The following is a 13417-nucleotide window of genomic DNA, read 5'->3' as shown; positions in this document are numbered from 1 at the left end:
GGGGACAATATCTCCTTTGCAATATTCTGGGGTAAGCATGGCTTTGCAGGGGTAGAGAAGAAGTTAGATATTTGTGGGTCCGCCCTTCTCAATGCCTTTCCTGCATGACTTCCAGGCCTAGGTAATCTGGAGATGAGATTACATTTTGGGACCTTTTTTTTCTTTAGGTGGCCTTTTTAATAAAAAAAACCTTTCTAACAACAACAATAGTAAAGGCCAATGGACAGAAATATTGTTCAATCATTTTTAAATTGTCTATACGCTTTATTGATTATCACTCTGTGTTGTAATGTCTATCATGATAAATATTGCTTTCTGAAGATTTGCAATCCTCTTTTTGCACAGAAGCCGAGTTTATGCCTGTTGGAAGAAATGTACAGCTGGGTTCAGTTCCAAGTAGGGAGAAAGTCACTGGGAACATGGAGACTGCTTGGAAGGATGGTTTTAATGGTGAACAGGACCACATGGTTTGAGGTGCTGGGCAAATGAGCACTTGGAATGGAGAGCGGGATATATTTATATCCTCTCTTGGGCCCTGCCTTAGAGTTTTCTGTTCCTGTACAAGAAATGTATCCCATTGGCTGTCAAACTCCCAGGGGGCTCTTAGCTAACTTTGTAGGTTGTCTGTGTCCCAGGCTTGGTTGAATCTTGCTGGGTGATGCAATGTCCCTAGGTGATTTTGCAATGCAATGAACCCTGTTGTTAGATGAGTAGAGAGCTAATCAGAGGTGGATTGCTCCCGATTTGGCTGAACTGGTAGTAGAATTCAGGCCTGGGTTGCAGAACTGGCAATGACCCAGACCTGCCATGCCCCTGAACCGGTTCCCTTGCTGCTGCTGGACCGTGGAATATTGTTATAGTAATATTAATATTTTCTAAAATATTTCATTCTTCTAGGAGGGGGTGAATGCTAACTTTTTTCATGCCCTTACCAGACCCACGCTATTTACTACTCCATTAAGCTGGAAATGTTACCTTACACTATCTGGGTGTTGCTTTTCTCCATATTTGCCTCCTGAGTGTTTTTTTATTTTTTGTTTTTTTTTAGCATCCGGGTGCTTTTCTAAGGCTGTCCTCTCTGCCTACTCCATTTCTCTTGTCTCTCTCATATCTCCCTTAATTTCCCAAGTATCTGTTCTCCCACTGCTTAATTTGAGCATAAAGGCTTCAATCAACTAAAGGAAGTCTCTCACTAGACTTGCCCTGATAAGCCTCATTTCCTTTCCGCCTCCTTCTACATGAGGCTAGAAATCCCAAACAATTATTTGGATAAGGGGCCATCTCTCTCTTACGCCTGCTATCAGATATGTTTTATCAGCAAAGCAGGGCTGCAGAGTTAATCTCTTCCTCCCTATTTTCTCACTAAGCTTTTTGGTAGTTGATAAAACTTGGGAGGGGTCTTGGCTGCCTTAAATTGCCCGCCTGGGTGAATGCAGCTTGCTCATTCTATACAAGAGAATAAAGTGATGTTGGAATTCAGAATATGAACAACTCTGTCTGCAATTCTATCTCATTCTATAAGCCAAAACTACACTTATATGGTTCTTGCCAAAGCCATTGGCTAGCCTTCTCTGTCAAGAAACTTTCAGTTAAAAAAAAGAACAATGCTATTATTTAGTTGTTTCATTCTCAGTAGACCCACAGCAGGATAAACAGTAACAGAATGAAGTTCTCTCTGAGGGAGGTGGAAAGGAATCCACATATTAGTGTTAAGTTCAGTTCTAAGAAAATTATAGGGATCCTTAGCACAGAAAATTTGAGAAATAATCAGAAAATACTTTATTCCCCCCCCCCCCGCTCCCAGGGTACTACCGTAAGAGGTATTTGGGTAGTTGTTACCACTTGTTTCTACTAGTGTTAATAGTAGTAAATACTATTTCCTTGAGGATTTTGATACTTCAGAGCTTGCTTCATAACTGCATGAGGAGCAAATATTCTCATGGAAGTGGATCTAGATTAGACATAAACCTTTAAGAAACTGTTTAGCAGTAAAGTCATTCCAGGAAGCACAAATGATTGAAGAAAGCAGAAAGATAATATTTTATCAATTCAGACATGGAAGATAGGTAGTTGTGGCCAGTATGTGGCCTTCCAGCATCTGAGATCACACTATTCAACTCTGGTGGTAAAATGACAAAGGAGTGTGATTTTTTATTTTGTTTACAAAATTATATATAGGAATGCGAGTAGAAGGCAAGTCACCAGAGGGACATAATGGAATCCTTTCAGTGATTGCACTCTCTGAGTGTCTGGGAGTGGGTATGGCTGAAGGTGGGCAGGACCTCTTCACATGAATGGGAAAAGAAGCTCCATCAATGCAGGGGAGTCAGGCTATGCTGGCTGATGAAATTTGGGAGTTGAATTCTATGTAACAATTAATGTAATAATTCCTCACGTATTGCAGATTTCCTGTCACCTTGAAAATGCAATTCAGTGGAACTCTAAGGAATGGTTAGGGATCATGAATAAAAGTATACAAGACTTTCTGTGGCTGTACTCAGTTCGGGGTCATCAGATTATACTGAAGTCTGTGACCTCACTATGCAGTATAAATACCATTTGCAAATCATTAACAATAGGCAGCACCCAAATGGATGTGGAGTAATAATGGAAAAATTCCCAAAATTCTCCAGCTTAATAATGATAATGTCAGCGTTCCAAGTATCATGCAGAATTAAAAATTGGTCCAGAATTTCATTGTAGCTTGTTGAAACCAGTAACTGGGTCTAGCATAAGACCATCCACCCAAGCTTTCCCTCCCCCTGTAGTGATAGAAGGGGAAACACAGTCTGAGGTGGAAAAGATTGTAGACTCCAGGCTGAATAGGGGTCGCTTACAGTATTTAGTGCATTGGAAGAGTTACCCTTTGTCTGAAGCCACTTGGGTGAAAAGTTGGAACTTAAAAGTGGAGAAGTTAGTAGAACAATTCCACGAGAAGTTTCCTGATAAGCCAAATGGTCCTTAGGGGGTGGGGAGAGGTGGTTAATTGTGTTATGTTAACTTTTATGTTATTCTCTTTTCAGGGAACGTTTTTCTTCTGAGGAGAGGCCACCTGCCAGGCCTGCAGTTATACCCCTTTTAGGATCTTTGGCCTGCCACACTCCCTCTTATTTCATTATGCTGTTTCATTAGTGTAGTAGTTGAGAGGGGGGAATAGAAAGGAGTAGAGTTGTGAAATGTGTTGTTGTCATTCTTTTCTAGAAACCCAAGGTCATCTTTTGTCTCCGCACCTCTGCACCTGACCGGAACCAGCTGGGTGGAGATGCCAGCATGGAAGAAGAAGAATGGACTATGTGATGGATTTGTGGGTGTGGGGACAAGATCATGAACTTTCAACTGGGTGGGAATCCTAGGTAACTTCCAGAATTGGGATTCCACAGATGCGCCAAGATGTCTGACTTATTAAATTGGAACTTTAAGGATTGTTTTGCCTTGGACTCTGATTTAATTCTGCATGATACTTGGAACGCTGACAGATAACTTATGTCTCAATTTGATTCAAGTTGAGACTGGATAGTTGAGACTGTGTGACCTTTCTCTGGCATCACAACCATTTTGCAAAAGTAGCCTTCTGTATCTGGTGAACATTACCTCACTTGCCTGGCTGTACTCCATGGTGAAGAGGAATTGGTGCATTACATCAGACTTACCAAGGGACATTTTGCAATACCGCCCTTGCATTTAGAAACGGAATAAAGTGGTTTTCCCAAAATATATTAATGATTAAGGTTTTTCTCAACTTTCATGATGTCATAGAGCTCTGAAAGCCTTATATAGACAGACCCCCTTCTCAGAGATCTTCTCCTAAAGAACTTCAAGCAGCCTAGAGTGTAACACATCTGGAGAACATCAGCCTTCAGCCATGAAGACCCTTTTCCTTTTGTTTGCTGCTCTCTTGTTCTTCAGTCAAATTATTCCAGGTAAGAGATGGGGAAAATTAAAAGAGATACAGATTAAAATACTTACATTAAATTAAACACTGCAAATAAAGCAACTCTCACATTTTTAATGAGTATGGATTTTGATGACTAGCATTGATAAAGTAGAATTAATATGCACAGCTCTTCATGAAGGAATACATGAGGTCTTTCCCCTAGAACTGACAGCCAATTTTTATTAGAATATAAATATTTTACCAGTAAAGAATAATAGCAAAAAGATATGATAATGTTTAATAAAAGTATAACATTGCAAATATAAAAATATTACAAAATAGTAATTAAATGAATGGCTTTTGAAGAAAATAGAGGTATATTCATAAACTATTAGCTTTTTATTCAGCTTTTAACATATAATTAAATTTATCCATATAGGCTAGCTTAAATGGCCATTTCTCCATTTTAGTACAGTATATTATTTAAATATAATAATATTTATATAATACATTGAGATTCTTAATATTCTGTCATACATATGCCTTAGAAGGATTATGATAGAGTAGATATGTGGACATTCTATCAATAATAATTACATTTTTGAATATTAATGTAACAAGCAGTGTAATTAACTTTCGCTTCAAAATTAAATAACAGAATAACAAAGTTGGAAGAGACCTTGAAAATATTCTATTCTAACCCCCTGCCAGGCAGGAGACCCTATATCAGGGGTGTCAAACTCGATTTCATTGAGGGCCACATCAGGGTTGTGTTTGACCTCTGGGGGTTGGAGTGGGCATGGTCAGGGTAGGCATAGCGAGTTTGATGTCACTTGTGTCATGGTGACCTGAGTGCTCTGCCAGAGAAAATGGGCTCCTGAGCTCCATTTTCAGCTGTGACAGCCTCCTGCAACCCTTTGCCAGTGAAAATGGAGCAAGCTCCATTTCACTGCCAGAGGCACCATGGGCCAGTCCTTTCTCTTTCCAGGGTGACCCCACAGGCCAAATCTAAGCACCTCACAGGCCGGATCTGACCCCTAGGCCTTGGGTTTGACACTCCTGCCCTATATCATTTCAGACAAATGGTTGTCCATTCTCTTCCTAAAAACTTCCAATACTGAGCATCAACAACTTCTGGAGGCAAGGCAAATATAACATTTGAAATGAAGGAGAAGATAAGTGATGGGGATACATTGAGGAGAAAGAAGAAACCAATAGAACTATGGGATTCTTGCTTCCCTTGAAAGTGCCTAAACTAGCAAACAAAAATATTAAAATAAATAACCAATGGACCAGTATAACATCTTACCCACCTACCATAGATTATTGAAAGCTGTTGACTAATCAATAATTAGAATTATTTAGCAACCTTTTAAAAGACCCACCTCAAAAATTTTAATATATGTTTATAATTACATTAGTTATTTATTGCAATAAATAAATCAAAATTAATAGGACTACCATCAGATAGCAGAAAACTGCTTTACTTATTTCTAATCATGGTGTTCTTTTTTCACTTCTGAATGAGTTACCCAGTCCCTCATCTTAGCTTCCCTTCCGCAAGTTCTCCAAACAAAATCTCTAAGAAAAAGATGAATAGGGAAGCTTCCACTCATTGGTTTTTTGTTGTTGATTGTGACAGGAAGTTTTCAGCCTGCCCCTGATACCTTACAATGCAGGAGGAGTCACCATGGATTCTGTAAAGCCTACTACTGCCCTCCGCACACTATACCTACTGGAGGGAGCTGCCAGTGGGGAAGCCTGATTTGCTGTAAATCGTAAGTCAAAAGTCATTATATTTATCCATTATGAAAAGGACCAAGTAAATCCAGGTGTATGCCTCTTGCTTTTACCATTTATTATTTTGCACAAATGTTCTTCCAAACCTTTCTATTCCTTTTTTTAGCAAGAGCTATCTTTTAAGTTAATTAATAAAGAAAAATATTTTATTTTAATTAACTTGTTTCCTCCCCCCCTCTCTCCAGTCCTTATAGGCAGAGAAGGTGGTAATCAACTGTTGACAAAACAAGACTTCTGGATTCTAGAGAAATACATACTGGCTTTGGAAATTGGTGGCTTCAACTTCAAAGTCAAGAATAAAGAGTTATTTGTTTGGACTATAAACTGACATAATATTCACAGTCCTCTTCATCCTGTCCTCCCCTTTTTATACTTATTCATGTTTTGACTTAAGGGCAAATTTCAGAAAATATTAAGTAACCAGCTAGAGTTTTTTTCACAGAATTTTGGAAATGAAAGTTAATCCTAAATTAAGAAATAATTAGGTAAATTTTAGAAATAGGCTTTAATATCAAAAAGTAAAGTTTATGGTTATTTTAAAGAAAGAGAGGCAAAAAGGAAGGGAATATAAATATTTACTTGTTTTTCTGGAATTCTGTGGAAGAAATTTACATTTTTACTTACAAAAGGTAAATTACAGAGCTAGTATTCCTTATGATATGCATGAAAATATCTCATTTAAAGTCTTGCACAATTTTGCAGTGTCTGCTTCATTTGCATATATTTGTTTCTTGTGCCTTCCAGTTTTTTCCCCACAAAGGTTTTTTAAATTATCAACTCTCTTTCTAAAGATTTTCTTAAAGAGAAATATAAAAACTAAAAGAAACTAATTTTAAGTACGAAAAAAGGAAAAAGAAATAAATCAAAGAAAAAGCTAAAAGTGCAAGGGAAAAGAACTAAAACAGATAATAGAAAAGAGAAAGAAGTAACTTCTAATCTTCTTTACAGCAGTAATAAGTACAATTATATAATCACCTCTTACTTTATGGTTACAATATGTCTCTCTTCTTTTTAGAATCTATCCTGTCTAATCATCTAACCTCTAAATTATAAGTTCATTTTCCCCCATTTCATGCCTAGAGTTCATAAAGGGGAATCTAGTCAGCAATAAACATGGATGTCTTTTCTTTGATCAAAGAAGTTATCCCCCCCCCCCCCAAAAAAAGCAGTGTAAATTATGATTTGCATTGTAAATTGCAATTTCAGGCATGCCCATTTTAGGAAAATCCCCCATGAGAGCTTGAACATAGAATAATACTTTATGCATTTGCACTGAGTGGTATCTCCTTTTTTCCTATTAATATTCCTTAGTTTTGTAAAATGTTACTAACAAACTCAAATAAAATACAGATCTTAAAGCAAATTTGAGAGTGTTTATTACTGATTTTCCCATTCATATGATTTCTATTATTAGTATTGGATAACAAATCCTACCATTTCATCCAACCCATTATTACAAAGAATAGCAGGCTGAAGAAACCATCTCTATTACCCACAGGTGCTTTTTCAAAAAGCATTTGAGGTTTTTTTTCCGTAGAGATATTTCACTTTTCATTCAAGAATCATCTTCAGTTCTGAATATATTTCAGTTTTGAAGAAGCTTCTTGGATGAGAAGTGAAACATCTTCAAGAGAAAAAAAACAAAGAAATTCCAGTTGCCTTTTGATAAAGCACCCTTGGGGCAACCATGATCTGGATGACTGAGAATCTCCATGGACATCTCTATTATCTTACTGTTATGAAATAGTTGAGATTGTACCTCCCAAATGATGGCTGCTTCTTTCTTGCTCTGGAACTTTTTTAAAAAAAGAGTGTGCTTTCAATCAAACTAATTCAAAAAGAAGTGACAATTTGAATAAAACAGGATTACTCCAAAGTTCATTGAATTCAAACTTTTCCATAGATTGTTACACTCCAGAAATGTCATGGTAGCAGATGATTTATTCACATGACCAGTTTTCCCAGTATGAGTAGGGCCACTGACCTATCAGCCTCATCTCACCAGAAAAGTGACTTTCATCAATCTTTTCTACCACACAACAACTTTAATGCTTTCTGGTTCATACTGACTCAAACAGCCCTATCCAGTTTGCCTATCGAGTTTCATTTTATTGTAGGCAACATCTCCACTCCAATGGATTATTGTCTGCTATGGCAGGAACAATCCCACATCCCTGGTTCCTGCCCTCCATGACCAGTTTTTAACAAGTTCATCAATAAAAAGAAAAGCTTTGAGATTATCTTTTACAACTTTATGGTAGGCATGGTGGATCTCTTTGTTTTACAAGCAAAGGATTAATCTGTCTTTTTTGTAACCATATGAAATTGACAAAAGTTTTCTCTTCAGCCCAAGAGGAGTAATGTAGGAGGAGAACACACTAATCAATACCATGGTAAATGTGGTCCAAATGGAACAAGAGCACCAAGGGCCAAGGGAATGGACAGGACTGACATATAAATATGAAAATGGACTTTTTAAATTAGTCTTCATTGCCAATTAGTTTTTTATTCAACTTAAAACAGTAAAATACTAAAGCCCAAAATGGTCATTGTTTCTGCAGAAACTGATACATTTCTTCCCAGATTTTCCACCCATCATTATGAATGAATGGAATGGTATGGTATGATTTTGTAACTGGCAGTACATTGTTCTTTACAAGAGCTCACTAATAAAAACTTTAGTAGATTGGATGTTTTCTTCCCATTCCAGAGATTGCCTGGATGAGTCACTGCAGTTTTTCTGACAAGCTTTTGTTTGTTTGTTTATGAAACAGTTTGCCATTGCTTTCTTCCTAAGGGTGAGAAAAAGTGACTGCTGAAAGTCACCCAAATGGCTTTGTGCCTAAGGAGGGACTAGATCTCATAGTTTCCCAATTTGTAGCCAAACTGACTGTGCCAAACTGAAACACAGTAGTTATGTATTTCTCTTAAAGAACACTGCTGATGTCTCCATTAACATCCTAGTCTACAACATCATGAACTATCAAGTGCATCTACCAATTATTCCAGTGCTCCATTGCTGTGGTGGAACATTTATACATGAGCTGCAGCTTGCAAACATCCCTCTTTCATGATCACATGAGCACATGGCTAATTTAGATATGATTGGGAAGATTCATAGCACAGGTCTGCGACTAAAAAAGCTGTTTGATTATTTTCATCTAATTTCCATGTATTTTGATGTGCTGAAAACAAATAAAATATTGAAAAAACTCCTAGATGTCATGATTTGCCACAACATGCAAAATTGTCTTCAAATTTATCATTTTTTTTAAAAAAATGGTATGTTTTTATATTATGGGTTTTTAACCAAATTTAAAGTCTAAATTACTATTAATTAATTCACATAAGTGCATTTAAGATATAAAATGCCAAAAAAAGCCTTAAAGGGTTTGTCCGAGTTATGTTAAAAAAATAGCACTGTAAATCTGATGGTCAGCAATATATACATAAGCTAAGCAAGTTTTAAGTCTGTGCTTCTAATGGTAGAAGGGGTTAATCTTTCCTGAAGAATCCAGTGGGAGGGAGACACAGGGCAGATAGCAGGATCTACAGTCAGTGCAGGGTGCGTGGCCAGCACTGTGACATCTGTGACATGACCAAAGAACCATAGTGATGTGTACAGACACAAAACTGCTCTCTCCTGCATGCCACAGTTGTGCACGAATCATCATCAGGTTCTTGGTTCTAGGCTGCTCACACTTTTTCATCGCAATTCATGTTAGCTCATCATTCTTCAACCGTTATGTTATGGCTCCGCGAAAGTATATTAATTCGCCAGACAGTTTCTGTTTCCTCTGTGGTGAATATACAGTGTTGAAGCAACAGCAGAATATTACAGACTTTGTGAAAAAAGTATACTTTGCATACTTTGGACTAAAAATTGGAGATCAAGATAAAGTTTGGGCACCTCATAAAGTGTGCAAACGATGTGTTGAGGACCTCCGAAACTGGTTCAAGGGTAAGAAAAAATATTTCTGTTATGGGATTCCTATGGTATGGCGAGAGCAAAAGAACCATAGTGATGACTGTTACTTTTGTTCATGCGATGTGAAAGGGTTTAATTCCAAATGGAAGCATTCCATTTCATACCCCAATCTTCACTCAGCAATTCATCCCATCCCCCATGGCACAGATATACCAGTACCCAAGCCCCCTGCTACCCTCGAAGAGATATCTAGCTCTGATGAAGGTGAAGTCATATGTGAACCAGATGACGAATCAAGTTCTGACCTTGAAGATGATACAAGACCAAAATTGTTTTTTCAGGAGGAGATGAATGATTTGGTAAGAGACTTGAATCTTCCCAAAGATGCCACGGAGTGACTTAGATCAAGGCTGAAAAGCAGGAATTTATTGTTGCCAGAGCTTCATCTTCATGGTTCAGACATCGTGAAAAGGAGTTCGTTCCTTACTTCACCCAGGAAAACAAATTGGTTTATTGCATCGATGTCGAAGGTCTGATGGGTCAATTTAAAATCCAATATGATTCAGAGCAATGGCGTCTTTTTATATATTCTTCAAAAAGAAGTCTCAAAGCAGTTTTACTCCACAATGGTTTTTACGCTTCCATACCTGTAGGTCATTCCTTACACTTGAAGAAAACCTATGAGAACTTGGAATTGGTTCTTTGTAAATTTAAATATGAAGACCATGGTTGGCAAGTGTGTGGGGACTTGAAGTTCTTGTGCATGCTGCTCGGGCAACAAGCTGGGTATACCAAATACCCTTGTTTTCTGTTTCTATGGAACAGTCGAGACCGACAAAATCACTGGACTAAGAAGAGTTGGCAGCCAAGGATGCTAACAGTCAGTGAAAAAAATGTCCTACGAGAAACTTTGGTACCTTCCCATAAAGTTATTCTACCACCTCTCCACATAACATTGGGATTGATGAAGCAATTCGTAAAATCACTTCCAAGAGATGGAGAATGCTTCAAATACTTGGTCACCAAGTTTCCATGCCTGTCGAAGGCAAAATTGAAGGAAGGTGTGTTCATTGGACCAGACATTAGAAGGCTTGTAGCTGAAAAAAAGTTTGTCAATACCATGATGGATCCGCAAAAAGAAGGGTGGATTGCATTTAAAGAAATCGTACAGAAATTTTTAGGCAATAACAAAGATCCTCACTACAAAAAGATTGTCGGAAGAATGCTGAAAGCATTTCAAGCTTTAGGTTGTCTGATGAGTTTGAAAGTGCATTTCTTCCAGTCCCACCTTGACTACTTTCCTGAAAAATTGGGTGCTGTGAGTGAGGAACAAGGTGAACGATTCCACCAAGACATTAAAGAGATGGAAAGGAGATACCAGAGGAAAATGGAGCATTACAATGATGGCAGACTACTGTTGGATACTTCAGAGAGACATTCCAGATCCTACTCACAAGTGTAAATGCACCAAGAGGAGCCTCACAAGGAAGAAGAATCGAGTTTAGTGTAGCTGAGCTCATTACAGTCCAAAAAAGGATTTTCATGAAAATATTGCAATAAAACTTTAATTTTATAAGTCTATTTCCATTTATTTTGAGATATTGCCTTATTTAACATAGTTACCTAAATTGTCAGGAAACATGATGTCCCATGACAAAATGGAGGTCATTTTCGGATTCAGCATATCAAAAAACATAAAGATTACGTAGAATAACCAAAACAGCTCTCGGAAAAATTTTTTTTGCAGACCTGTGAATGGGAGCTACAGTCAGGACACCTGACACACATGAAAATGAAAAAAGGCAGGGTTTGATCACATGGTTGTGGTTAATGTTGGAAGGGCCTACCTCTGCATACTGCTGAAACATATCAAGAGCCTGGATACGTAAGAGCATATAAATCTCTTGACTAAATACTCTTGGGACAATCTATATTCTATAGTGTTCAATGGGGCAGAGGGAATTCCAAGACAGGAAAGAGGATGAGGTAGCTAAAGGACAAGAATAAGATGTTCATTGCTTTTGATTTAATTTTCCTTCTTGTATGAAGGAAAGGATGTCTACTTTCTTCTGATTCCACATTTAAAACATTTGTAAGCATTCAGCTTGAGCATCTGATATCTGAAGACTCCATGTTTTAAATGTAGTAGTTTGGTTCAAGATCAGTTATTTTTCTTTAAGTAGTTAGAATTTGGCTTATGAGAGTTGGCTTATGCAAATCTTGGACTGCACTAACAATAAATATTCTAAGATTTTCAATTCTAGTGAAATTATTATTTTACTATTTCTGTCTTATCTTGTCCCTGGTAGAATTCTGATGCTTAGTTATGTGGCCTTCAGTAGCTTTTGCTTATAAACATTATTTTTCTTTACTCAAGGATTAGCTAGGCTTATTTATTTATTTACTAGATTTATAAGGCTGCCCAATGCAGACAAGGCGATTCTGGATGGCATACAACAAAAAGCAAACAGTAAACAAACCGGTTCCCGAAAATACACAGTGTTTAAACAAAAATAATATCTAAATATAAAATACAAAATATAAAAATGGTAAAGTGTTAGATTTTGGGTTGAATGGAAAGACATAGAGTGATGTTCAGCTGAAGCTCTTTATTGTAACACAGTAAAACACCAGCAAAACAGTCTGGCTGACTGCACTCCTTTTAAAGGTGGCTGTCAGCCGGGCAACCAATCATTTTAAACAGTGACCATAGTGAAAACTTCAGTTCTTAGCTTCAGTAACTAATTACAATATGTAACACCATTCCCCACTGAGACAGGGCATTACTCTTTATTACAAACATAATCATGCATGTAGGCGGGGCGATGGGGCGGCCGCTCCTACTTGCACATTTCATTTGGAGCAGCACTTTAACCAGGAAGGTGGTTGAAGCTCATAGATTTTCCTGCAGCTTCATCGGGAACTCAGCCTCTGGCGCTTCCGGCTTGGTTGGAACCAGTTTGCCCTGGACTTGGTGCTGACCACCTCCTGATTCTCCAGGTACCTGCATCATTGCACTGTTTCAGGTTGTTGTTGGCTCCAGTCTTGGCAGGGCCTCAAAGTCTTTGTGTATCTCCAGTGAAGAATTGGTTTTGGGTAGAGCCCATTCTGACTGGTAATGGATGGAGGTGTCCAGGCAGCTGTGCAAGAGGTTGCTGTGCTGAGGCCAGATGTGGCCATACTCCAGCTCTACCTTGTATGATCATGGTCTGGTGACTGCTACAATTCAGCCTGGGATTCAGAGTGCACCCCCAGCATAGTTGTGGGTGTAGACTACATCTCCCATAGCAAATGATCAGAGTTGGCTGGTAAAGACAGGGCGCGTCTCTGAAGAATATTCTGGGTGTAGCCAATCTAAGTCCGTTTGTAGTTGGCGACTCATTAAAAGTTCAGCTGGGCTTCTGTTAATCATGGTACTTGGTGCTACATGCTGGAATAGCAAATATTTGGCAATTCAAGTTTGCCAGTCCCAAGGGCACATTCGCGCAATGGTTGATCGCACCATTCTTTCTGCCTGTCCATTGCTGGCTGGATGAAACAATGCAACCAGGGCATGGCAGATGCCAAGATTTACCAGGAATGTTTCAAACTGGTTGGTAGTGAATTGCAGGCCATTGTCAGACACCAGGATGTCTGGAATTCCAAGAGGCATGAACAGTGTCAATAATTTCTTGATGATGGTGTTTGAGATTGTTGATGGCATCAAGACCACCTTCAACCATTTGAAATACATGTCAAAACTAACCATAAACATTTGGTCTCAGAATGGTCTCGTGAAATTGATGTAGACCCTTGACCAGGGTGTCTTGGGAGTC

General features: G+C 38.2%; 1 protein-coding gene and 1 long non-coding RNA gene across 2 annotated transcripts in view; both read left to right on the top strand.

Annotated features, from left to right (window-relative positions):
* The first annotated feature begins 3781 nt into the window (after positions 1 to 3781).
* On the top strand, positions 3782 to 7019 carry LOC116508116. Its single transcript, XR_004255278.1, has 3 exons — positions 3782 to 3920; positions 5517 to 5652; positions 5860 to 7019. It is a non-coding gene; the product is annotated as an uncharacterized LOC116508116 (long non-coding RNA).
* A 6233-nt stretch (positions 7020 to 13252) lies between these two features.
* The window catches only part of LOC116507762 (prepronociceptin-like), a 31517-nt gene continuing 31352 nt past the window's right edge, over positions 13253 to 13417 (top strand). Inside the window, exon 1 of the mRNA XM_032216090.1 lies at positions 13253 to 13386. Coding sequence (XP_032071981.1) covers positions 13253 to 13386 — 134 coding nt within the window. The remainder of the gene's footprint in view (positions 13387 to 13417) is intronic.

The sequence above is a fragment of the Thamnophis elegans genome, chromosome 4, assembly GCF_009769535.1.
Source record: "Thamnophis elegans isolate rThaEle1 chromosome 4, rThaEle1.pri, whole genome shotgun sequence".
NCBI lineage: Eukaryota > Metazoa > Chordata > Lepidosauria > Squamata > Colubridae > Thamnophis > Thamnophis elegans.
The sequence above is the reverse complement of the archived record's forward strand: the minus strand, read 5'-3'. Positions and strand labels throughout refer to the sequence as shown.